Source organism: Gekko japonicus, unplaced genomic scaffold, assembly GCF_001447785.1.
Source record: "Gekko japonicus isolate JY-2015 unplaced genomic scaffold, Gekko_japonicus_V1.1 scaffold19, whole genome shotgun sequence".
Lineage (NCBI taxonomy): Eukaryota > Metazoa > Chordata > Lepidosauria > Squamata > Gekkonidae > Gekko > Gekko japonicus.
In genome coordinates this window covers 2,657,331-2,683,358 of record NW_015164664.1, presented here as the reverse complement: position 1 = coordinate 2,683,358, position 26,028 = coordinate 2,657,331, and the positions used below count along the sequence as shown (strand labels likewise).

The window sequence follows — 26,028 nt, the reverse complement described above, 5'->3', positions numbered from 1 at the left end:
TTGTTCACACAGCACAATGAGTATTCCCTATCTGCAGTGCTGCTTTCAACAGTTAAATCCCTATTTGTACGCTCTGATCAGGATTCTGAGTAATCATGCAAACAAAATCCAAGTCAAATTGCGTGATTCTAAAACAGCAAGGAATATACTCTGATGCTAGTGGCAACTTTTAGACAAACTCTCAATTCCTCTTTAAACAACTGAACACATGAAGCTGCCTTATACTGGACCCTTGGTCCATTAAAGTCAGTATTTGTCTACCCAGACTAGCAGCAGCTCTCCAGGGTCTTAGGCAAAGGCCTTTATCATCACCTAGTACCCAATCCTTTTAGCTGTGGATGCTGGGGATTGAACCTGAGGCCTTCCATACGCTACGCAGATGCTCCAGCACTGAGCCGTGGTCTCTCTGCATCACATTTTAAGCAACTGTTCTGTCTTGCAGTGATCCTAAACAGAATTACTAAATCCCATTTTATTCAACAGGGCTTACTCCAGGAATGTGTTCTTAGGATTTCAGTCTTATCTTGATTGGAAGATTCCATAAACAAAGTCCAAAAAGGTCAGGTGAATGTTTAACATAAAGAACTACTTGTTGACAAATTTGGTATTTCTAAAATCCCTGTCTTCATTTGCAACCCACTTGGAGTGCGCATTAGCCTGCAGCAATCTAGATTTGCAGACTAAATCAGTTGGATTTTTTTTTGATAGTCTAACAAATTCATCCCAACCTCTAGATCAGGCATGTCCAACTTCGAACAGATCGTGATCTATTTTTTCGGTCAAAAGTGCCGGTGACCTACCACCATGAAAATAAAATTTCAAATTAGATTTTAACCTACTAAAGTTGGGTTCCACCCCATCCCCCATTTATAATGCACCTTCTGTCATTTACTGGTAAGCAAAATAAGCAAAAACAAAACAGACGAAGATCCAAAAAGAACTGCAAACATTTTTTATTTTATACCAGGAGACCAAGTGGGGCTGGTGATCTACCTCTGACACCTCCGCGATCTATTGGTAGATCATGATCTACCTGTTGGACATACCTGCTCTAGATGATTCAGAGGAGGATCCAAAAATCAGAGGAGGATCTTCACTAATTTATTTATGCTGTCTTTAAAGAAACTCAAGACATTATCCCAACCCATGGTGGAAAAGACTCCCAAACAGCAGCAGCCAACAAAGGAAATCGGCTCACCCTAAATACTGGAGAAAAAAAGCAAGGAAAAGCCAACAAATGGTGTAACAGAACAACTGTTTTAATTTTTTTTAATGATATTAGAAACAAATCCCCAATGCATTTCAATCATCTTAAGGGATCTACAAAAATATACAACATCCAGTACATCTTAAAGAAAAACATCACAATATAAAAAAAAATACCCTAGCCAATGTATCGACCACCTACCTAACTAAAGGCATTATTTCTTTTGTGGTAAGGCACTAGAACCCAGGATGGGCAAGGTTACAATGGGCACGTTATGGAATGGTCCTTTCCCAATACTTTGCCAGAACCCTCGAGATAAAAACTAAAGTTCTTCCAGTCATCTGCAACAAGATGAGCCCAAGAAACACTGCAATACAAAACTGGACACCAGTGTGATGCCTAAGGAGATGTGAATGATTTTATCTGAGAAGTGCCTTACAAAAAACTCACAATGCACAAGTTTAACCTGGTCAATGACTAGAGTATTTAATAATTTCTGAAAAACTCCGCAGAGGATGTAGTAAGACTTTGTAAGGATGCAGTAAGACTTTGCCTTCAACACCACCACATAGTGGGCCTTCAAATGGGCTGCGTTTGGTCAGACTGAGCTCATGTTGTCTTTCTTTGCATTTCACTGCCATTCTGTACTGCTCAGCTGTATAGAGGGGTGAAACCTCTATCTCAACAGTCAAGCAGAGCATCAACATAACTACTAGTCAAGCTGACAGCTTCCTAAGGACATCCTGGAAAACATTAGAATCCAGGATGGGAGCTTCTGGGGGCAGGTCATTTTAATGAGTTCTTCTCCCCTGGAAAAACCAATCATCATCAGATGGTCTTGTCCATAACAATGGAGTCAACAGTTTCCTGTGTGCACAAATCACTCTTTTTAAAACCAGAGCAGGAAACAAAATCCAGTGTATGGTCCACTATGTATGCAGGGAAAGAAATAACATGAGACAGTTCTATGGTTGCTATGTCACCCTTGAAGTTTTGTGCTGCATAAGATAAGCCTGGTGTACATTACATACACTGTAGACAATATAATGAAGTGATAATGAGGTGGCAAAGTACTGAGATGCTAGAATGGACTGTTCCTTTTCATTTACATATAAGGAATTATGTACATGGAAAACCAAAACAGTATGCAAAGATCTAGGCTTGAACCTGTGTTAATGTTTTATGTGAAGGGAGTTATAACATGGAGAAGCATTAAAAATGTCTCTCCCAACCAGTAGTCTGAACTGTTACACTCCATTCTAACACCTCATTCTGCTGGTTGCACAGACCAGACTTTACGTATCCTCTAATAAGCGCAAAACTTGTAAATATCAAATAGTCCAAAATGCAGCTGTCTAAGAGCTGTCTGTGGTCAACTGCCAATCTTCATACAATTGTATTGTCTATTAATTAATTTCTAGTGAGGCCCTATTTTGGTTTCTACTGTCAATAGATGCTTGACAAATGGCAACATGTGACAGGGTGTTTTTGGTGGTGGCACCAAGACTACGGACCACCCAGCCTTTTGTGGCATGATTGGTACTTCCCCTTGTGGTCTCAAGAACAGGGGTGTCAAACATGCGGTCCATGGGCCAGATGGCCCCAATCCAGCCCGCAAGGCCCTGACTGTTTCCTGCTTCCTTCCAGTTCTGCTGCTGCTGCCAATCACAGTTTGCTTTACCAGTCTCTCCCAATCACACAGGAGAGATAGGCAAGCCTCTCCTGTGTGATCGAGAAAGTCTGGTAAAGAACTGGCTGAGGCTCCTCCCCCTTCTCCTCCCATGGGGAGAGAGGGAAAAGCCAGAGCTTGCTTCCTGGCCAGGCTGCTGGAGACAAAGGGAAGCCTTTCTTTCCTTCCACTGGTTGAGGCTCCTCCCTGAACAGAGGGAGGGAATGAGGGAGAGCTTGCTTTGCTGGGCTGTCTCAATTGCACGAGAGAAATACCAAGCACCTTTAAAACAAAGTTTTGTTCAAGGTATGAGCTTTTGTGTGCCTTGCTACAGTTTGTGTGCCTTTTGTTGGGCTCTGTATGCCAGGGCCCTCCTGGGTGCAACGGGGTTCCCTCCTCTTTTTCACTGTATTCATGCCCTCATGATCCAGTTTTTCTCAGTAAGAAGGCAATGTGAACTATTTTAGAGGAGGAATAATAACAAGCCAGTGAGTGGATTAGGCTGAGAATGTGTGTTCAGACCAAGTTCACCTAGCACATTTCCTTTATAGGAAGTTGTAGTTATTTCTCTGGGGAAGACTATAGTTTTGTAGACAAACACATTGCTCTCTGTGTCAGGATGCCTTCTCATGTACTTGACTAGCACATGAAGCAACTTATGTACAAAAAGTTGCAATGCCCAGCCTTTTCATGTTTTCCCCTGGAACACTGAGCATGAGATTTCTGTAATTAATGTATATAAATCAAAAATAGGTTTGCAGCTTACAAATACACACTTGAACAGCATACTCAAAATTGCTACAGCACAGACATTTTGATGCAATAATTCAGAGCAAGAGGTGTCAGTTATCAGAGACTGTTAGACAAAATATTGCAAGAGTGCTAGTGTTTTAAGCATGTTTTATTTAAAGTTTAAAAATCTTTAAAAATCTTTTAAAATTAATTGTGTTTGTCTGTGTCCTTTATAAAGTTTATGTCTCCGCTATCTGGCATTAGATTTCATGACACACATGGCCCGGCCCAACAAGGTCTCATTATGTCATATCTGGCCCTCATAACAAATGAGTTCAACACCCCTGCTCTAGAACAACATTTACCCATTTCACAAATGGCTCCATTAAAAGACTAATCCATCCCTTGTCTACCAAGTTACTGTTTTGTGTTTCTTACCTCAGTGCACTATATTTCATTTTATTGTTATTTGGATTACTATTTTTATATTTTTGTATACTCTCTAGAACAACATTTACCCATTTCACAAAGCTTGTTACTTATTTTTGTATACGGCTTCAAAACACCAGTGTCAAAAGGTCAGTAAAATACACTAACAAGGAAAAACATTGCTGCTGCAAGTTTGAGTAACTGGGGTGCCCAAGGACAACAGTGTACAGTAACATTTGGAATTCCTCCCCACCAATTACTAAGATCCCTTGTGAGATCTTGCACACCAACAGCCATATCCATTGACAGAACTCTGAGTGGACTAGTCCTCTGCTTGTCATTGGGAGTGGGAAGCACGGAAACAATTGGAAGATCTGATCACGTGCTGAAAAGTGTGGTGTTCCAATAGCCTCCCCCCTCCAGCTGCCTGGGAGAAAGAAAGGCCGTAACTGGAGGAGGTGTCTTCCCATGGGACGGGACTGGGCAGGACAATTAGTATCTAGAAACAACTAGGCAGAGGATACCTTTCTCCACCAGAGAACAACTCAGTTTCAAAACAAGTATAGCACTAAGCCACAACATCATACATAAGGCCTTTTCCGTGATCCCCCATGTAGATGTTGCTCTTAGTGCTATTATTTAGGTCTCAGGAACAACTCCTTCCCCAGACTATTAATCCAAACCCTGCTGCTTTGGCATGGATGGGCTGACCCAGGCTTAAGAAGACTGGGAGCTAGAACTCATTCCAACTCTGGACCACCAAGAATGAATATATTCTCTCAGCACAAAGGGTCTTTTCCTTTGCTTCTAAGTAACCCTGACACTACTTGGACCAGGAATAAGGGCTTCCAAGGAAAGAGGACATGACCTCCAGCACATCTCTTTTTGCCTTTCCCAGCAGCAAGATCTTTGTACCTTGCTCAGAATCCCTTCAATGTAGCTCGACACTTCCTCTAGTCTCAGCATAGGCTTGTCCGTCTGAGGGACAATGGTTGCCATCTTCTTCAGAAGGTTGGCCAGGTCAGCAGAAACTGTGCTGGTTTTGTAGCTATCAAATTCAGGCAGCGTCTTGGGCTTAAAATATTCGAACATAAATAAGGCATCTTCCCACATCAACTCCACCTTGAAGGAAGGAATGAAAACACATATTCTGTTTTACAAAGAGGCATGTATGCCTTACACCAAGTCAGAGCAATGGTCCATGGACCAAGGAATGAAAACACATATTCTGTTTTACACAGAGGCAATGGTCCAAGTCAGAGCAATGGTCCATGGACTGTCCATCTAACTCTGTGTTGCCTACTGTAACTGGCAGCAGTTCTCCAAGTTCTTAGGCAGAAAGTGGTCTTCTCACCTGCTAGACCCCTTACTTGGAGATTGAACATGGGGGTGTCTGCATGCAAAACCAGGGCTCTACCACTGAGGCATGATATCTCTGCTCTGCTATAGTCCCTACAAGGAGATCCTTTCAATATGGCTGTTCTCTGGATTTCCTGCATGGGGCTCAGGTGGCTACAGAGGCCCCACTGTGAGTTTATCTACTGTCTATACAACGGACTGTGTAATTTGGCAGCTGCTCTATATAGTGAGAAATTGCCTTACACATTGGCCCACCTAGCTCAATCTTCTCTGCTCTGTAAGTGGCTCTCCAAAGGGTTGGGCAGCAAGAGATCTTTTTTCCAGTCCTGTTCCTTGTGATGCCTCTAGGAATGTTTTGTGTGCAGCTTGGCTTTCACCATCTGTGTGCCTTTTAATATGCTAGGCATCTATCAATTAAACTCTCTTATGGCCCCAGAAGCTGTAAGAGGATGCTGACAATAACTGCTTTCCAGGAAACATAAGGGTGAAATGTATATATAAAGATGTAATGTGAGGGTTCTTGCCTTCATTCCCTGTCTGTGGGATTCCTGAAAGCATGTGGCTGGCCACCATTGGAAAAAGGTTGCTGGATAAGATGGAACTTCAGTACAATCAAGCTAAGGTCATGCGGAAATCAGCCCTCAGCTCTCCAGTACTATGCTTGCCTGTCCCATTTCACTAAAGGTGAGGTTAGGTAAATGTACCTGCTGTGTAGAATGTTCTTCCAAGTACCGTGCTTTGCTTTTTTTGCTTGGGTAACTATATAAGCAATAGAAGCACTGCTCTAAGGCAGTCTCCAGCTCCTCTTTGTAGGGATGGGTGTCTTCAGAAGTGGAAGCCAAAAGCTCTTTTTGCAAAACCCTTACCTGGAACAATAATCACACACATCAATTATACGAACTGCCAATGTTTATCTTATGTAGGCTCTCTGAATACATTTCAATACAAATTGTATAATGCTGTGTGACTTTTGATCTTCCTTCCCCTAGGAAGGTGTGCTATGTTTGCTAAGGGAAGACACCTCAGTAGACCAATCAGGAGGTAGACACCTTCTCAAAGAAAATATAACTGGAAGAGGGAGTCAGTTCATAAATGCCTTCCTAAACTCTCATTCCCAGGGCAAGATAGCAATGGATAGCTAGAAAAGGACTTTACACAATGAAAAGTCTACATTGTCATGCCTGCTTCTTTGATCTCCCACCCAAGGAATGTCTTCAAAATGGCCCCAAATGCCTAAAAGGGGATTTCTGTTACCCATCAGCTTCGCTGCATGACTGTATTCTGGCACTCTAATCTAAAGGAGAGTAAAATGCTTACATTTCTCTCCATATCACTGACAGTTTTATACAACTTTATCATGGCAGGAGGTGGGGTGGGCAATGAGTGGCAAAAAAGGAACTGGAGCTAGACATATTTCACACATTACTACTCACATAGAATTTAAGAAGGGCTCCATTTGAGTTACAGCACCAGGCCCTCCTCCCAAGGTATTCATGAGCTGTATTTAGTAGCATTAGAGAAGAGGGAAGCATTGGAGTGTCAAGGGTTTGCACCACTGTTAACAAAAAGAAATGAGTAATTACTCAAACACTCCTAAAAGGGGCAAGCATAGCTTATGCTGTTTGAAATGTTCTACATGCTTTGTAAGGAATAAGGGTTCTTGATACTTATTATGCTTACACAGTCATTCGGAGCATACAGAACAAAGAATTTGGCTTATCTGTGAATTCTTCTACTTGTTTACCCAGCAACTGAGTGATCTCCTCCACTAGGAGGCACTGTTCAAAAGACAGATTTGGCCAGAGCTGCACTAACAGGAACATCCCACTTAAGAGCCAGCGGCAACTACCTTAGCTGCAAAATTAAAATATGGTGGGTTGGATCCATACCAAATTTTCCAATGGCACAATGGAACTTTCCTGCCTCCTCCCCTGACTGATCTCCATAAAATGCAGCTTATAGAGGAAAGAGGACTTTATATGAGGGGGCTCTGCAGATAAGAACATAAGAGACGCCAATGTTGGATCAGGCCAAAGGCCCATCCAGTCCAACACTGTGTCACACAGTGGCCAGAGTGCCATCAGGAGGTCCAGCAGTGGGGCCAGGACATTAGAAGCCCTCCCACTGTTGACCCCCCCCAAGCACCAAGAAGACAGAGCATCACTTGCCCCAGAGCCCCTATCTATACCTTGTGGCTAATATCCACTGATGGACCTCTGCTCCATATGCAGAGGGGAAGGAAAAATCAGTGGAAATCGCCAGTTCATTCTGGATCCAACCCAATGACTGATTTGAGCTCTGCCCAGCCATCATTTGACCCTGCTTTGGCAGAGAGACATGTTAACAGAATGAATTTTTGCTGTGAAGACATTATGGTGGCCCCACAACTTATACTGCAACACCAGTTACTCCAACTCTGTTTCCTTATGCCTGACATGTAAGCAGCAACAATTCAAGTGTACATTCCTTCTCTGACCTCTCCCCTCAAGTGCTCAGAACCAATTTCTTGCCATTATCTACACAAACTCAGTACAACTAAAACATAAGAATACACAAATTCAGTTCCCACCTTCTTCATTTTGATTTTGTATCTGTTCTTCTTGTTGACAGCAAAGGGACCGGAAGTTGTCTTCTTCATGCTGAATGATCCTATGAAGAATAATCCAAGGAAGCACAGAAGAAACAAATGGTTCTTTGGACTCCTCCTGGACTGCCATGCTGCAATCTATTATCTATTAAAGATATAAACACTGTAAATCACAGAGACACACAAACATAAAACATCTGAATTTCAGACACAAGGTTCAACTGTTGATGACAGTTCACCTACAGCAATCTAAGATCTGAGTTCAACAAGCATTAAAGCTGGCTGCATCGGAGTACTGTACCAGTAACCCAACTGGATTTTTTTAAGTTCACAAGGTAAAGGTTTTCCTTGCTCAAAAACCAGTTGAATCCAACTCTAGGGATGCGGTACTCATCTCCGTTTCCAAGCCGAAGAGCCAGCGCTGTCCAAAGACATTTCCGTGGTCATGTGGCTGGCATGACTAGATGATGAGGCACCCGGAACACTGTTACCTTCCCACAGAAATGGTAACTATTCATCTACTTGCAATTTTCTTGCTTTTGAACTGCTAGGTTGGCAGGAGCTGGGATCAGAGACAGGAGCTCACTCCGTCATGCAGCACTCGGGTCTCGAACTGACGAACTACTGACCTTCAAGTTCGCAAAGAGTCCAGTAATTATGGGCTGACCACAAAATAGAGCAAGAGATGACATGTAGCCATTCAGCCATATGTATTGTGAACTGAACTGTATACTGCAAACAGAAAACTGTGGCAACTATTGAGTTGAATGAAATTAAACTACCATTGCCAGCTGTGACACAGACCATTGAAGCATAAATCAGCCTGCTTTGGTGGGGATAAATAAAAGTGGCTGCCAGCAAATCAGAAGTAGGGATGTGCATTCAGCAATAACTGAGTCGAATGAATACCCGAAAAATAGCTTACAAGTATTTTTTGAGTATCATGTAAACTGAATACAGATCAGAGACAGCTGAGCCCAAAAAAGCCAAAACCTGCCCAGTAGATTCCCCAGGGCAGTTGGGGAAAGAAAGGCAGGGAGCGGAGAGGAGGCTTCCACTGGTCAGTTTCACTCCCATTGCCTGTCAGCTGTTAGCTTTAAATGGTGGAAACTTAACAGCTGACTGGCAGGGAATGAAACTGACCAGTGGAAGTAGTGGGGCTTGGGGATGGAACGAAGGCATTTTAACATGCCTCCCTTCCCTCCCTGCAGTTATAATAGAACCAAATATATTCGGCAATACCGAATATTTCCCCAATCTCAATACTTTACCGGTATTGGACTGGGGAAATTCAGTATTTACCAATACTTTTGGGGTCTGTTATATCTGAATCTGAAAAATACTGAATTATTTTTTCTTGCATACCCCTAATCAGAAGGTCACCAAGACAGGTCAACTTGGAGAACTGCTTGGCTCTGTCAGCAAACCTGAATACCTGGATGAGGTTGTTAGACAGTCGAATGAGGCTTGGTGTTGCAGAAGCATCCTTTAGGCAGCTGCTGTCTGCAGACAGGGCACTATCAATCCCCACGAGCAGCTGTGTTACAGTAGCCACCCACTCTTCCTTTGCAGATGCTGACGTCATGTTAACCATCTGTTGGAAAGCCTCATTCAAGGCAACCTCTGAACATTCAAAGCACTGCCTGTAGTCCTTCAGTTTGAGCAGGGAATCCTAAGGCACATTAAGGAGAAGATAATGAGATTCCTTATAGGAGGAAACAAGCAAATCCATACATAATATCTGTACATAACAACTCCATGGTACAAAGCTTCCAGGAAGTCTGTAAATTGGAAAGCAAAGAGTAACATGCAGAACAGTGGCAGGAAACTTGCATGCTATGGAAAACTCCATTTTGCAATGCAGTTAATACTCAGCAAGTGATGCTTATACAGATGGGCAGAAACAGGCTATTTCAACAGAAACCAATGAACATTTTTACCAGCTGTGTCTCCAGTTTTGCAGGACTGGGAACAGCATAAACACAGCATCATCAGGAGAACAACCATCTCTCCTCTTTGAACACTCCCTCCCTCTCCCGCTATCAAAGCTGCCTCCGAATGTCCAAAGCTGTCTAAGTGGCCATATTGGAGCACTGGGATGCCTTCCATAGAAGCCTGCCAAATCCCTCCCCTAAAAAAGTACTTGCAAACAGCAATGGTAGATGTTTTTGCTTTCACCTGAGTTAATGCTCTCTAGTTGCATCAAAAGACATTACAGAGATCTTACAGGGCTGTCAATGAATATGCTCATTATCAAATTAGCAACTGCTTCCTGGCACGGAGACCATCTCTGTTTTCAGCTATCTGGCTCTGTTTGCTCAACCTCAGATTGTCCAACCTCACTACAATCCACCAACAGCTATGAAATCAAGAGGGGGAAAACCTGAAGCAGGAGCAGTTGAGCTGGCCTTTCTGGGATGGAGATCACAAATTCCAAATGTTTTGTCCGTCCATATCCACTGAAGCATAATGTTGGGCGAAGCAGTTGCACCACTGCTGCATAATCCCCTGCCTCATACAAGCGCTGGATCTCCTCCAGAGACTGACATCTCTCCAGAGATTTCAGCTTTTTGTCAATCTGCAAGAGACACAGAGTGCACTGTAACCAGCAATTCCTCTCTATGTGCAGGATAATTACGAACAAAACTGATGGCAGGACAGAGAAACCACACTGGAATAAACGATCTAGCACAAAATGCAGAGCAACTGCAAACAAAGTGCATCTAATGCTTGTGTGGGGATGTGCTTGATCCCATATAAAAAGAGATCTTCTGAAACCTCCCTCTGATGCTTCCTGCCCACCCCATCACGGTGCCCTTTTTGGTTTTCCCCTCTCTTCTGCTTCTACCTCAAATACCTGTTGAAACAGCTATCAGGAAAATAAATCAAGCACCCCTTGAAAAAGCATACCTCAAACTTTAAATATATAACACTTTCAATTTACATATGCTTCAAGATTTTAAGATTTTAAAACTTTTTTTAAAAAATCAGCGACTGAGCACTGATAATTTTCAGAGAATGATTTGAGCTATCACAAGTAAAATGTTACATGTATATTTTATACACTTTTTGGCACACAGGCATAATCCTAACATTCCCTAGATAAAAAGATCAATGAGAAGCACCATGTTCTGGTTGACGGCTATATAACATTTCATACTAAAGTGTACGACACATTTACAGTAATGCCTTTTTATGTTTAGAGTAGTATCTTATGGAACTAATGTGGGACTACCAGTTTGTCCCACGATCTTAAATGGAACAGGTACTACTTAGAAGCCTGAAGGCCAAGTGGGCACCTGACCCAGGGCAGATGAACGATCAGTACAGAACTGACATTATCAGTGCCCATTTATGTAGAGAGAAATACAGCAGTGTTCACTGCCAAATCTAAATATATTGCAAATGAACATCATATTGACTGCTAAACGTGTTGCAATGATGAAAAACATCAGACTAGGATCTGGGGGACCCAGGTTCAAAGCCCCACTCTGCCATGGAAGCTTGCCTGCCCCCTCCATGCAGCTCAGAAGAAAGCCTATAAGTCAAATCCAGTTAACAGCAAAACCATCAACCAATTGATTTACCTCTTCCAAAGAAACCACAGAATCAACATGGAGATTTGGCAATCTGATCACAATGCTCTGTTCATTGCTGGCTTTGGCTTGAACAGCAGCAGAGCTCTGGAGCATTTCGGTGCAGACATCATAGTTCTCCAAGGCCTGCTCCATGTCGCCCTGGAGAAGCAACCAGGGAGACGTCAATTGATGGACCACCTTCCATAAATATCACAACCTAAATTGTTTTTAGCAACAATCTTTAATGCTTTAATTGTCACCTTCATTGTCCATAGGGAAGTACTGGGGCCTAAATGCACGCCAAATTAGATCAAAAGCCAGGATACAATGCCTAAGAATACTTGGCAACACCAAGAGTTTCTCTTTTCAATCACTCCCTTTGGAGGATTTTAAATTGATGGGAAAGGTCTATTTGCTGAAGTCAAAATACAAACCTGAAGGGCCAGAAGTCGAGCTTTCAGCCAGTACACTCGAACCACAAACTCCAGCCAACCCTCCTCAAAGAGGTCTCGCTGGGAGGATGCGAATGAAAGCTGTAGCAGATCCCCCAAGAAATGGGTGCCAGGGAAATCGAGGCCAAATTTTCCATTTCCAGAACCTGCAGTAGAGTCATTCCAGGGAAACAAACATTTTTTCTTTTCACATCTCAAGATAACATTTCATAAATTCAAACGAGAACACTCATCCATTACACACTAAGTATCAGGCACTTTTGTCCTACAAGAGCATATACTGAAGTTAGCGGAAAAAAACGATTTCAATCAAGAGCTAAGAGCGGTGGACAAGGGAATGCTCAGAACACGCCAAGCTGCTTTGTGTTACTCCAGTACTGCATATTTGGGCTGGGATGGTTCTCCAGCATTTCAGACCGAGGCCTTTCCCAGCCCGGCTAATCAATGTTATTTTAACTTGAGACACTCTGGGCCTTCTGAATACTGAGCATGAATTATCGACCATTGAGAATATGGCACCTCCCAGACTCCCAACAGATAAATTATCCATGGTGGGAAATTGCAGGGCATTTTCTGCAACAGCAGATGTTGTATTATGTAGCTTCTTGGAACACTTACTAAATTCCAGCTCTCACCTGTTGAGCTCTTCCCTTTGGTAAGTAACCACTGATCAAGCTGCAATTCCATGCAGCACAGACTCATTATCATCATATCCTGGAGAAAGAAGACAAAGCAGGGGAGAAAAGAGAAATGTCAGGAGGACCTCTGTGGGAAGCAGCTCTCCTTTCTAACTGATTTATTCTTCCACTTATAGAACAATGGCTTCCTCCCTTTGAATGTGAATCAGTACTATCTATGAAGCTTGTTAATATAAAAAATTAGAAAGAGAGAAGCTTTTATTCTGCAAAAAGAGTGTCTGGCCTGTCACTGTATAGTAGGCAAAACTGGAACATGGGGCGGAGGAGAGATCCCTCACCTGGGAGGGACAAGCTCAAACAAGCTAGAATAGCCATGCCTTTGGAGCAAATGAGTAAACTAAACCTTACCAGGATACTTTCTTGTGCTGATGGAGTAGCTCTTTATTAGCAACAGAAAGGAACTGGGTCATGAACTGACTAAACACACATCTGGTAGAAAAGCTGTTTTTACTATGCAGTGTAACATTGTTTTATTGCATTGTTTTCTAATTTTGTAACACAGTTATGTTTGCACTGTTTCTTGTATGTATTATATTGTTTCATTGTATTGTTGGATTGCAGGTATGCTGTTTTTATTGCATTATTTTTAGTTGCGTAATCTGCACCCTGAGTCTCAACAAGAACTGTGGACTATAAATTAACTTAAAATGCATAATTAAGTAAATGATCTTAGGCACATTATTATTGGTGTCAGACATTGTACAGAATCAAAAAGATCACTAGAAACGGAATTCTTCTAGCGGCATTAGATATAACAGGTTGTAATTTGGGACCATTTAAAAGAAATTTCAACATAAGGATAATTTAATTATGACACCAACTAGCACAACACTACAAGAAGGAGAGAAAGGCATCATTTAGCCCCAGAATTCCTCACGTGCAAAATATGAGTATGAATGCTCCATTTATTTATGGAGTATTAACTGGTTGCCTTTGACCTGGTTTTTGCGGTGATGAGGGCCATTGTTTAGGTTTGATATTAGAAGCCCTGTTTTGTAGGTAGGGATTTGTATTGTATAAGTGAGCCACCATATTGCATTTGACTCCATCCCCCAACCCCTCCTTTGGTTTTGGCATAGACTAGGGGGACTATGTCCACAGTGATGTGGAAACCTTTGCAATTAATTTCAGGGGTCATTTCGTAGAAAAAGAGGTGCAGGAGCTCATTAGCATAACCTATTAGCATAACCTATTTGCATATGCCACACCCCATGGTATCACCGGAAGTGTGTCAGAAGGCAACACCCACCGTTCAGGCTCCACTGGACTGTTTTGGATTGCTAGCTATTGGGGGGGGGGAACGTGCAGATCGGGGGGGGCGGGGGGTGGGGGGCTCTGCAACTGCCCTGGCTGCTTCTTGCTCTGACTGAGGGCTGCTGGGAGCAGGGGGTGGGGCTTGTTGCATGTGCCCGCCCCCTGGGCTCTTTACTGCCGGAGCTCCGCTCCTGTGAGCTCCTACAGGAAATGATCCCTGATTAATTTACATATCCCCTGCCTGAGGACTGAGCAAGAGGCATAATCCATTCAAGGATATCTTCCTCCACTGATGGAGATTGAATGATAACTACTACTTCAAAAGTGAGGAACTTCAGCAAAGACCTAAGAAGGTTCTGTGTGAGATGGAATATGAATCAAAGATTCCCCAGCTCAATCACGCCATCCATCAGATCCTACTATGTCATACTAAGCTGTAAATAGTACAGACATTCAAGACTCCAAAAGGCATGTTCTAAAGGCCCAAAAACCTGGGCAGGAGGGGTCAGGCCTCAAGCCAACACAGGTGAAGGAAGACCTGAGTGAGACATTATTTTTCAGCCTAAAGTTCTCAGAGTTCAGAGACAGTGGCAGGGTGACAACAGAATGAAATCAACCTTTAACATTTTCTTACTCGAATGTGTTGGTTGCTACAGTCCCTTAGTAGCGGATTGGGTAGGCTACTACTGTGCTTTCTCCAGTTGTTATAGATATTCAAGACAACCTCGGATAATCCAGGCGGCCATTTCACTAAAAACTTCTGGCTGATCGCTTTTAGATATCTCATCATCAGTTCAAGGATACCTCCATTGTTCAAGTTAGCCAAGAGGAATTTATGAACATCCTGCTTCTCTGGAAGAAAAACAAAAATCAGTGCAGCATCCAAAAAAAATTTTTTTTAATGAAGCCCCTGACCTCCCCAGCTGCATAACTGCAACAATCCATGTAATTATCTTTTTACTTAGATTACTTACACCCTCCCCTTTAAAAAACAATGCATCTGAACAAAACAGCATAACTATCATACAAAACCCTCAAAATCATCTCAAAATATCAGCTGCTTTCAAAGGCCAGTCTTTTGATCACACCAAAAGAGCCATGGTTTCAAGGACAGAAATTCCCAATCTGATGGCAAGAACTCCCCCCTACAAGCACTGGTCAATCCAGCCTCAGAAAGAGCAGGCTCTTGCAACAGAGTGCTACTGGCCAACCTCAAGTCTCACACATTCGTGTGGGTGGGTGTTCTTGGGATTCAAATGTTTCAGGTCTTTAAAGGTCAAAGCCATCACTTTGAATTAAGCCTGGAAACAAAAAGGAAACTAGTACACTCAGTCAAGAAATGGTGTTACATGTTCACTCCAACAGATGCCTGTTGATATCCTAGCCACTACATTTTGCTTTAGTTCTAGTGTCTGGATCAACTTCAAAGACTCCCCCAATGGTCTGGTGCAACAGCTTTGCCCACCAGTGCAGGGCCTCCTGCAGGTGCCACCCTGTAAATGGGCAAAATCAACAACTGCCCTTATAAGCACTTTCTCAGTTGTGGCCCCCACCTTATGGAATGGTCTGCTCCCACCCTCCTGGCTTTCTGCAGACTATGCAAAATTGAAATGGGGGAGGGGGAATACAGAGGTAATTAAGGCTATACTGTAATAAAATGTTTCTGAAAGTTACTTTGGTAAAGGTATAGGCACTGTGGCCTAGACTATGTATAGTATATATGGTCTCTTGCTGTACGATCCTACTATGTAATTTCTGCATCATTTAGTGTCATGTTAATACTTAAGCTTTGCCTCAGTTCAAATTTCTGCTTGATTTCAGATTTTTGAAATCCAAACCCTATTGCTTTGTTTACTGATATGCTACTCTGTTGATTGTATTTAACTTACACCTTGAGTCCCAGTGAGTAAGGTGGACTATAAATAACATAAATGAATGTAAATACAGTGTATTCCAGTAGTCTCATCTTGATGTTAACAAGGGATATACAATACTGCCCAGGAATTGTTGCAGCTAGCAAAACTGCCTAAGCTGATGAAAAGGATATCTCTGTAACCTGCAGGGACACAGACGTATCCAGAACCATCTCCAGACTGCAAGTCGCATTCTTCAAGGAACAGAACAACTCCACCTAGAACACACTACATATCTAATCCTATATCAGTTTCACTCTCCTATTCTATGGCACTTTTGTCTTGCCAGGGTTAAGTTTTGGTTTGTGGAATTAGATGGGAGTCAGTGGTACTGAAAGCTTCTGGGAGGTCCAGGAGAACCAGCAGGGACTCGGCACCAGGTGACAGCTGTAGATCTTCAAGCAGGGTAGACAAGGCAGTTTCAGTTCCACATCCAGGTTAGAAGCTGGATGGAAAGTTATCTAGATAATCAGTTTCATTCAGAAACACCTGAATTTGAGAAGCCATAGCTCTTCTTGCCCAGAAAAGGTCAATTTGAAACAGGTCAATAGCTGTTTTGATATTGGATCACTTTTGCTAAAGAGGCACTGATTCATTGGGCCAGTCCCCCTCTAGCAGATTTCTCTAGCAAAGATGGGCAGGGATCAAGTAAGTTGTAGGTATCTCATCTCCAAATGCTCTATCCACAAACTCAGGTTGCACCAACTGAAAACTATACATGTAAGCACAATCAATGGAGCATACACTTTGACACAACAGCAGCTCACCCAATCCCTAGGCTTTATTACAAAATCCCTTGGTACATTACAGTATAGATTCCCTCTACGATCAAGAAAGAAACTGAACTGACCAAGCTAATGCTTAATTGACATTTAACTAGATTAATTAGGGAGTTGCTCCACTTGCACACAGAAGCACCCACCAGATTCCATGCATGAGGTGAAGTCAAACAATGTTCTATTAGAACCAACAGGCAGGAAGCTCTCTTCTTTGGCTTCACACTGGACCTCATAGTTACTGAAAGCACCATCCTCTTCTTCTGGATCAAGCTTCCTTAGGCTAAAATGAAAAGCACAGTGTTAGTACTTCAACCGGTGCTGTGCCCTCATGATGCAGACATCTGAATTTATTGATCCATGGCAGTCCAAAGCCAATATGCAAAACAACAACACCCCCACAAAAAAACTGAAGCCTGAAAGGTTAGATGTATTTTAACGTAATGTCAATCAGCATGGACAAGAATGCAAATATCTTGTAATTTCCTGAGTTACTGCTGACATGTTAGTAGATGTTAGTAGATTATTCTTAAAAAACAAAAACTAAATATCATGGCCAGGCAACCAAACGCAAGACAGTACAGGAGCCCATGCATTGCATTTTGGCTCATGGAAAAAGCACTGAGTATGCATCAGAACTAAACATGAATGAAACTAGAGTAGAGGATCAGACGATTTTCTTTCCAACTCAGAAGCAGTACAACAGTCAATCGTTAAGGAACAGGCTACCATACCGTGAAGGAAGGAACTTCACCAGCAGTTCCTGGAAGTCAACTTTCTCCTCCTTTTTACACTTGGTATTCCTCACTCTAGCAGACCGTCTCTTTGCTGTCTCACCACTGTCTTCAGTGATTCTTTTCCGCTTCACTCCTTTCTTTGATTTGTCACCTGCAGAGGAATCACCTAAGAGACAAACATCAAATCATGACCTAATTATCAGGATAATTGATTGTAGAGCTTGCATTTTGTTTACAGGAACACTCTCTTCCCTCTTAGCTTCACTTTTGGTAGCATCACCACTATAGCCTGGTGTCTGGAATCAGGTGTGCTGGGAAAGCACAAACTCTCAGACAGGTACAAGGCTAGCCAGAGTTCACTACCTCTGCAACTGCTGCCTAGCAGTAGAGCTGAAGGAAAAACACAGGAAATGCCTTCTCTTTAAAAGTTGCATTATTTAAGCAACAGTTTCTCTAGAAGTCCTGGAGCAGCAACCAGCACTGATCAATGCTCTCTGGTTTAATGGTTCAGCAACTGGAAACCAACTCACAGCTGTACCTTCTGTTCATCTGCTAGTGCAATGCAGCAGAGTGCAACTCTTTAACTTAAGTATTTTGGTGCAAACAAAGGCAGTGGAGACACAACTAAGGAAAGTACTCTTCAGTATTGAGCAAGAGATAAACACGTAATGAATATGACAATTTTCTCACCTGCAGAGTTTACGGATTCTAAAATATTTGGACTGGGAAAGGTAGGTGTCACTGGTGTATATGTTAGCAGTGGCTCTGTCACAGACATTACAGGGTTAGCGCTCACTGGGTTGGCCTGGATGACACTAACAGGAGCTGAAGTTGTAGGGACAGCCAAGTGCTGTTCCAGATCTTGATACTCCAAGAGGTCAATTCTTTTGCCCAGACTGGGCTGAGGTGGTTCACAAGTTGTCATGTGTTGATACATTGCCAACAAACTCTCCCCAAGACATTTCCACCTGCAAGAAAGTGCATGACAACCATTGCAAGCGCAGCTTGGGAGAACTATGTACACCACACTGAGCTCCATGAAAGAAAGACAACATAAAAGTCGATTGACAGGCAAGTGGACAACACAACACAGTCCTCTAGTCCTCTCCCCACTGTCAAACTCTTAAAGTGCCACATGCAACAATAAGGATAAAACAGTTCCATGTCAGATCATGTGACTGAAGCTACTGGAATTATCTTCCACACAGGCTCTAAACCAGGCTGATATTTGGTTTATTCGGAAAATATTTCAGTCAGTCTCCCAAACCTACAAGAGATTATAGTTTTGGAGCACAAACCTTGGGCCTTTTGCTGTCCATTTGCCCAGCCAAACCACAGAAGTGAAATATTTTTGGAACCAGAGCTTCTGATGTGCTTCAAACTCAGACAGTATTCTACTTTAAAAATGTTAATATTTAGCTCACAAAATAGCTCACAAAAATTTCAACATATCAATCTAAAATAACAATACCATAAAAATTACCACACTCACCATTTCTAACAACACCAGTTACATTTATATGCAGCTAAAACCAGCAGATTAAAATTAAGTCATAATGATGTAAGGCTGTTTTTACTGATACAACTACGTCTTCCAGAAAATTGTTATTAACTAACTACCTTGATGTGGTACTAGTACAGCATCAGGTACTGGGAGCCCAGTTCAAGGAAATAGAACCTGGGACAGAATTACAGTTCCCATCACATTGTTTCATTTCAAAACAGGCCTCTGAACAGAGTTAACTCCCAGCAACTCCAGGGAAGTGAGATACTGTTATGTACACTTACGCGAGGTAAAGGACACACAGCTGATCCATAACATAATCACACAAGAAGAATTTGGGCATTATCAAAATTCAGAGCACATTCTGAACTGTCTAACTTGGGGGAAATGCTCCACACATACGTGAAAACAGAAATTGGCTGGATAAGCTTCAGATCTGGCTCAGTCTTCCGTGCCATCAAAGCCTGCCTTTTCCTCCGCAGCTCCAGTGCTTCTTCAATTATTGTTCTTGCTTCAGATGCACTCACATTGACATCATGAATTGACATGTCACTAAAAATTCAGGGAAAACCAGATGCTTAGATAATCAAAATAACCAAATTTTCCTGAAGTGTTATGTTGACGACAGCAGCAACTCTGGACGCTGTATATCAAAGCAAGTAATTTTGCACTTCAAATACAGGAAGTATTAAGTAACAAGCAAAGGGTTCTTTCAGGGAAGATACTGCCTGTCTTCCATTAGAAATGAAAGCTCTGGGCAATTTGCCCAAATCTGAAGACCAGGATGCATACATGCCTGTTTTCAATGTTTAAAGTCATTTAAAAGACAGGCACAGTGACATGATTCACTGCTGTATTCTGCTTGTGACAGATCAGCCTTTCTTAATGCAAGAATTTTAACCAGATGACATTATCTCATCTAGTCCTATAATTAAGAAGGTTTTTTATTTCTCATACTGGTATACAAACTTGGAATGTAACACAAAATGATGACAAAAATAATATAATCATTATTACACTTGTTTATGTTTTGCCCTTTGGGGGTATACCTTCCCTCCAAAAGCCATGGCAAATAACTACACAACTAGCCTCATTGCCCAGCAGGAACTGGACCCTTTGTTTCACGTTATCCAGCAGTCTTGCTGAGGCTAAATATGTCTGGGCTTGCCAATCTAGGAACACTGTGTACACTGGCTTGAGTTTCATGATAGAAGAAAGACAAGATATAAATGATACTAGTAATATTCCTTAAACTACAGTCCTCCGAGCATCATGGGATATCGCTCAAAAAGCAGCCTGATCTTGTACAAGACTCTACTACTCAAAGGAAAAATCAGAAATCTCTCTGGACATGTGTAAAGCATTTCTCTGAAACCCGGGTACCATGTGATAGATCAATAAATGTGTGAGGAGCAAAATTCGTTATCTCATTAAAAATGCCTGGAGGAACAGTACTCATGAAATAAACCTAAACTAAGAACCAGATGAGATTCCTGCTACAAATAATTGCTTTTGACAAATAAAAGGGCAGCCTGCAATATTACATCTGTGGTTAGCATTAACTATTGCTTAAGTCAAACAGAATAAAAGAACGTTAATACACGGAACAGAAGAAATTCAGTTCTTCTGTGTAGACAACAAAACCTTTGGGACAACAAACTGTCTTAGAAAAGCAGACCACAACGGCCTCTCTCAGCGTGCTAAGTCAAAAAACTTCGGAATAAAGGGATGGATGCAAGGACTTGAGAGGAAATTCACCCTTTAAGGAACATCCTTAGTGAGTCCTTCCTGAGACATGGCTGCTCCTCGAAAATCTTCTCCTTAATAACAAGTCCTTTGCTGTACTGGCAGTCTCTTTCCAGTGCTTTGCAGATAAAATACAAGCATGCTGGGGATAGAAACAGAAGGAACCTAGTTCATTCATTCCATACTCTTCTCTCCTAGTTCTTCCTATATTCAACAGTACAGAGTCAGCCTGATAGGATAAAGACTTTAAGGTGATAATGTCTGTATTACCCTAATGCAAATGACCAATACCCTTAGAATAAAAATGACAATAAGGCACAGATAAGGGGCAGGGGAGTAACTAAACATTTAACATTTCTAAAGATCTAATGACTGTATTTGCTCCAAGCTGAGATATTGTAGTAGAAGAGAGGGAATTGAGTAATGACAACCACTGTGAAATTACTGACACTAGCACTTTATTATGTTTTATGGCTTAAATGATTTTAGAAATGTTTAATTGTTGCTGTTAATCTATTTTATGTGTATTGTAAATCTTATGTTGTTTTATGTAAGCCATCCTGAGCTGGCCCCAGCTGGGACAGCGGGGCAGAAATTTAATAAATCAAATCAAATTTTAAAAAAACCTGGTCTCAGAATGACTACTAGATAGCGATCTGGGTAGCTGGATATAGATTAATAGTGGTGTTTATTTTCTTATTTTTCCTTTCTGAAAATATTTCCTACATCTTCTTGAAAGTTTCTACTGCCCTATTTGGGAGGTGAAAGTGGCCATTTATTTAAACTGACCAACGAGGCTGTATGATTCACAACCCAGTTAAATCGGAACACTGGACTTCCTGTGAAGTTCCTTCTTCTCGAGGGCAAGGAGGACACTCTGATATGCTTGGGTTCCTCTTCCCACAATCCCTGGAGGCAGGAAATTGATTTTCATCTCCAGGGGAAAGGGGAACAGGCCGTCCCAGCTAATCAGAAGAGGGTGCAGTTTCGGCGCAAAAAATCAAGCCTGCTTCTTCATGATCCTAGTTGAGCGATTTGCAGCCTATGGCTCTTTCCTGGAGCTCTGCTGTGGCAGGATGGCTGGGCAAGCAGATTTGCAGAGAATTCCTGCTCCGCCGCCTGGGGATCACCTCCCCCAACTCTCTCTCAGAGGAGGTCCCATGGTCGGAGACCTCCCCTGCAGACATCGCTGTGACTGAAGCAGCAGGCAAAAGGCAAGCAGCCTCATGGAAAAGGGCAGAAGAACAAACAAAGTCTGGTTTTTTAAACAGAGGGAAAGGCACAGGTGTGGAAAGAGAAAAACAAAGTGCAACCAAAGGAGCTCCTTAAAGGAAAATATCAGGAGCTCTTTAAACCCACTGCTCTGTCAGGCAGCAGGAAAAAAATTTAGGGTGTGCTCCCCCCCCCCCCGGGTTGGAAAGTGCAATCATGTTCCTTCCTCCAGGTATTATGGGAAGAGGAACCCAAGCATATCAGACTAGTGCCCTCCTCCCCTCAAGAGAGAATAACACTTCCTGTCCCTCTCTTTTAAAGAACATTCTTTTATTCTTGTTTGATTCTTGAATGCCAATGCCAAAATAAGGATTCCAAATAACTCAGCAGCTTGCTTAGAGCATTTCAACATTATCTGATCCAATAAAGCTTACTACACTGGCCTTCTGTCCATTACTATTTAAAATATTATACAAAAACCTGCTAGTACAGAGCAAGCTAGGAAAAAAATGGGTGGGGCTCCTCCCACAGGAAATGACAAAGTTGCCCAATTCACATGGCCCTCCATTCCAGAGCACTCCAACCCAAGAACACCTCATCTGAAAAAAGTTAATTTCCTGGATTATCTGATAGACATTTAAAAATTAATGCAGATTCTAAATTTAATCCAGATTGTGTCCTTGGGGAGTACTTCCATCCCAGATACCCTAAATACAACTTTAAAATTTCATTGCATATCTAACTTTAAGGAAGTGATTAGCAATGACTTAGGTTTTACTGCAATGATAACTCCAAATTTCTTTTTAAAAAAAACATACAGAAGGACATAACTTACTTGTGTAGTCACTGAGTGTGTAGAGGATAGTGATAAGGTTATCTAAGCAAGGCCAATGATCTGGGTTACACATGAGACCTTCTTCAAAAGCATGTCGTGCTAGGGGAAGGCGCATAAGCCTGAGAGCCACGCTACCAATTTTGTACCACAGGTTGACGTCAGTGGAGTCCAGCATTACAGCCTGGAAAACACAAAATGTCAAGCATGCACACAGATTGTACCAATTGGAGCAGAAAGACATCACAACTGAGGTGATAAGATTCCAGTGCAAAATTTTCAGGAGATTTCAGAGTCTGCCAACAAAGCTTAAAACATAAAGCTCACAGCATCTCAGCTCTTGCCTAGTCTTTGAAGATAAATTCTGTTATTATGCTGGTTGTACTTTCACTGAAAGCTTCATGGGAGCTAAAAGCATCTGTGGCCAGCTCCCCAGTCTGGAACGGAAACCCCAACAGTGGCAACAACACCAGCACATTTTGTCCCACCATTGAAAGATGGCTGTGTAAGTTACTCTGCTGTTGTATCAGCCACATATAAAATGGAAGCACCAGCCCTAGTATACTAGAACACAAACAGTGCACCTCCAGGTAGAACTCCATAGCTGTCTCCAAGTCATCTCGTTGTGCTGCCAGCTGAGCCAAGTTTTTGTAAGTAGAATATTTTAGCATCAGGCCAGGATGCTTTAATCCTTCTCTCTCATCACCAGATGGGACTGCCTGAAAATTGGAAACAGGGGAAACAAGTATATTAATCATTAACAATAACAACTCATCTGATTTTGACAAGCATAACACCAAGTCACTCAAAGCCACCTGAACCAGAATGACTTTGGATAGCAAAGCTGGCATACCATCTAAGTGAACCACAAATGGCTCACAAATCCACCACCACAAATATCAACTCGGGAGGAGGGGGGATGCCTTCCTGTAGTTGTTAAAATAAAAAGGAGTCTTATGAATAAAATTATTCCAGCATAAGCTTCTATGGTCTAAAGCCGTCTTCTTCTGATGCACTGAGTGAATCCGCATTATAGAGACACTATGAAAGGACTAGCATAGCCATTAGAAGCCGGATGGGAATCTGAAAGTTCAGTGAGCAAACTCTGAAGGTCACCTCCATCAGAAAACAGAAGTACATTAATCCAAACATCTCCTGACAAGGCAAGGGAAAGCCATTCCAGGTTCAGATGCTGTGAAAAAGAAAAGGGTTACATAAACAAGCTCTACAGTGACTTTAAACTGAAGTGCAAGATTGTCAGAAACCAAAGAACCTTATCCCTAAATTCTTTCAAAGCAATACATCTGTAAAGCTGAAACAGCTAAGCAGACTTAAGTAGCATGAAAAAGAATTCTGGATATTTTCATAACATAGGTAACAATCATTTTTCTAGAAAATAATGAAATTTTGAGGACAAATGAGGAATGTTTTTCTTATTCAGTCTTAGTTTACTTTTCTACATAAGATCATAAAGCATATTATGTATAAATTGTAAGCATTTCAAGAAAGGACACCACAAAGCAACAAGGAAGGTACTCTACCAGAAGCTCCATTTTGTTCTGTACACCAAGAATATTACGCTCAAAGCTGGAACTCTAACAAAGCACCTGGTAAGACTGATGTTAAAGGATACACCACAGGAACACTCCCTCTTTCAAACGGCTTCACTCTTTAAAAACAAAACTGTGTCTGCCAAAGCCTAACAGCTCACAAGAAGACTGGGCTCCTCAATAATGTATTTATTTTATATTTATTTTGAAACATTCTTGTCCCATAATTCATGAACAGCCCAACAGCTTATCACCCTTACACACAGAAAATATAACTCTGGTCAAAACCAGACACATGAAATCCATAACTTGTCATTTAAACAATATGTCCATGAAAATGTTATCACCACTTGCGGATCCGTATCTTCCAAGTCTGAACTTTCATTGTAACCTGACTGATTTTAGAGAACTAAAGAGTTTGCAGGGATTGAACAAGCTTCTCTATTATTTCACAAGTTAGTTTGTTTCTTTATTTGATGTGTTTATTTCCAAACACAGAGCAGTTTCTTTCACAAACGGCAGAACAGAAAGGAATCCGAAATACACCAGAGGATTGGTGTGTGCTTACAACATACAGGAACTGTAATAATCAAATATCACACATTATAATTACTGTGCAAGGCAGTAAAGCATTTTGACAAATAAAAAAAAGCTAATATTTTAAAACTGCCATACAAAGTATTCATCTAATTGTTCCAAAGAGAGTATTTCCCCCCACCAAAACAACCACTTTTTCCATTGGAAACACTGAAAAAGGTTTTACGAGAAATATCCCCCCCAATATTCCAGTTTCGTTTTTCCAGATTTTCATATCTCTATTCTGAAAATTATCCTTTGCAAGTTTCCAAGTGACTCAACATCTTCCCTCCTATAAGTATGTTACTGGTGGCCTTGAAACTCAGATCAGACTCAAAGGAGCAGACTGAGAGCCACACATTCCACAAGATGAGGATGTTACAGATAGTAAAGTGGCAATGCACTACCCACCCAACAGACAGAAAGGATCCTGATGCACTGACCTCTCGTAGCAGGCGGGTCTCAAGTAGCTCATGGTAAGCTCTGGAAGATTCTTCGAACAGGTCATGCTTCTGAAGGTCCAAAGCTTTATGATATAACGCAAATGCTTCCGCTTCCTACAGATTAAGAGCATTAATTATTCTGATAATTTCTACTTCATCTTTCTGCGAACACACAAAGTAACCTGTTAGTGTTCTTTGAAGAAGTGAACAAACATGTGGACAAGGGGGACCCAATAGATGTTATTTACCTTGACTTCCAGAAAGCTTTTGATAAAGTTCCTCATCAAAGACTCCTAAGTAAGTTCAATAGTCACAGGATAAAAGGACAAGTCCTTTTGTGAATCAAAAACTGACTGATTAATAGGAAACAGAGAGTGAGTATAAATGGGCAAATTTCTCAGTGGAGGGAGTACGACAAGGATGTATATTGTCACTTTGCTTATTTAATATATATGCAGAGTACATCATGCGAAATGCTGGCCTGGATGAATCACAAGTGGGAATTAAGATTGCTGGGGAAAAGATCAACAACCTCAGATATGCAGACGATACCACTCTAATGGCAGAAAGTGAAGAGGACCTAAAGAGCCTCTTGCTCAGGGTTAAGTGGGCTTGAAGCTCAACATCAAAAAAACTAAGATCATGGCATCCGGCCCCATCACTCCTTGGCAAATAGAAGGGGAAGTCGTGGAAGTAGTGACAGACTTCACGTTCCTGGGATCCCAGATCACCGCAGACTGTGACAGCAGCCATGAAATTAAAGGACGCCTGCTC

At 41.8% G+C, this 26,028-nt stretch overlaps 1 protein-coding gene across 1 annotated transcript in view; it reads right to left on the bottom strand.

Moving 5' to 3' along the window:
- The window catches only part of CABIN1 (calcineurin binding protein 1), a 94,073-nt gene that overhangs the window by 61,894 nt on the left and 6,151 nt on the right, over positions 1 to 26,028 (bottom strand). The window contains exons 3-21 of the mRNA XM_015408948.1: positions 25,255 to 25,368; positions 23,270 to 23,404; positions 22,689 to 22,869; positions 20,654 to 20,783; positions 19,298 to 19,447; positions 18,082 to 18,359; positions 17,389 to 17,557; positions 16,801 to 16,937; positions 14,600 to 14,817; positions 12,649 to 12,727; positions 12,471 to 12,478; positions 11,996 to 12,196; positions 11,571 to 11,720; positions 10,367 to 10,561; positions 9,419 to 9,655; positions 7,966 to 8,128; positions 6,830 to 6,951; positions 6,101 to 6,262; positions 4,953 to 5,159 (exon numbers count right to left, since the gene is read on the bottom strand). Coding sequence (XP_015264434.1) covers positions 4,953 to 5,159; positions 6,101 to 6,262; positions 6,830 to 6,951; positions 7,966 to 8,128; positions 9,419 to 9,655; positions 10,367 to 10,561; positions 11,571 to 11,720; positions 11,996 to 12,196; positions 12,471 to 12,478; positions 12,649 to 12,727; positions 14,600 to 14,817; positions 16,801 to 16,937; positions 17,389 to 17,557; positions 18,082 to 18,359; positions 19,298 to 19,447; positions 20,654 to 20,783; positions 22,689 to 22,869; positions 23,270 to 23,404; positions 25,255 to 25,368 — 3,036 coding nt within the window. The remainder of the gene's footprint in view (positions 1 to 4,952; positions 5,160 to 6,100; positions 6,263 to 6,829; positions 6,952 to 7,965; positions 8,129 to 9,418; positions 9,656 to 10,366; positions 10,562 to 11,570; positions 11,721 to 11,995; positions 12,197 to 12,470; positions 12,479 to 12,648; positions 12,728 to 14,599; positions 14,818 to 16,800; positions 16,938 to 17,388; positions 17,558 to 18,081; positions 18,360 to 19,297; positions 19,448 to 20,653; positions 20,784 to 22,688; positions 22,870 to 23,269; positions 23,405 to 25,254; positions 25,369 to 26,028) is intronic.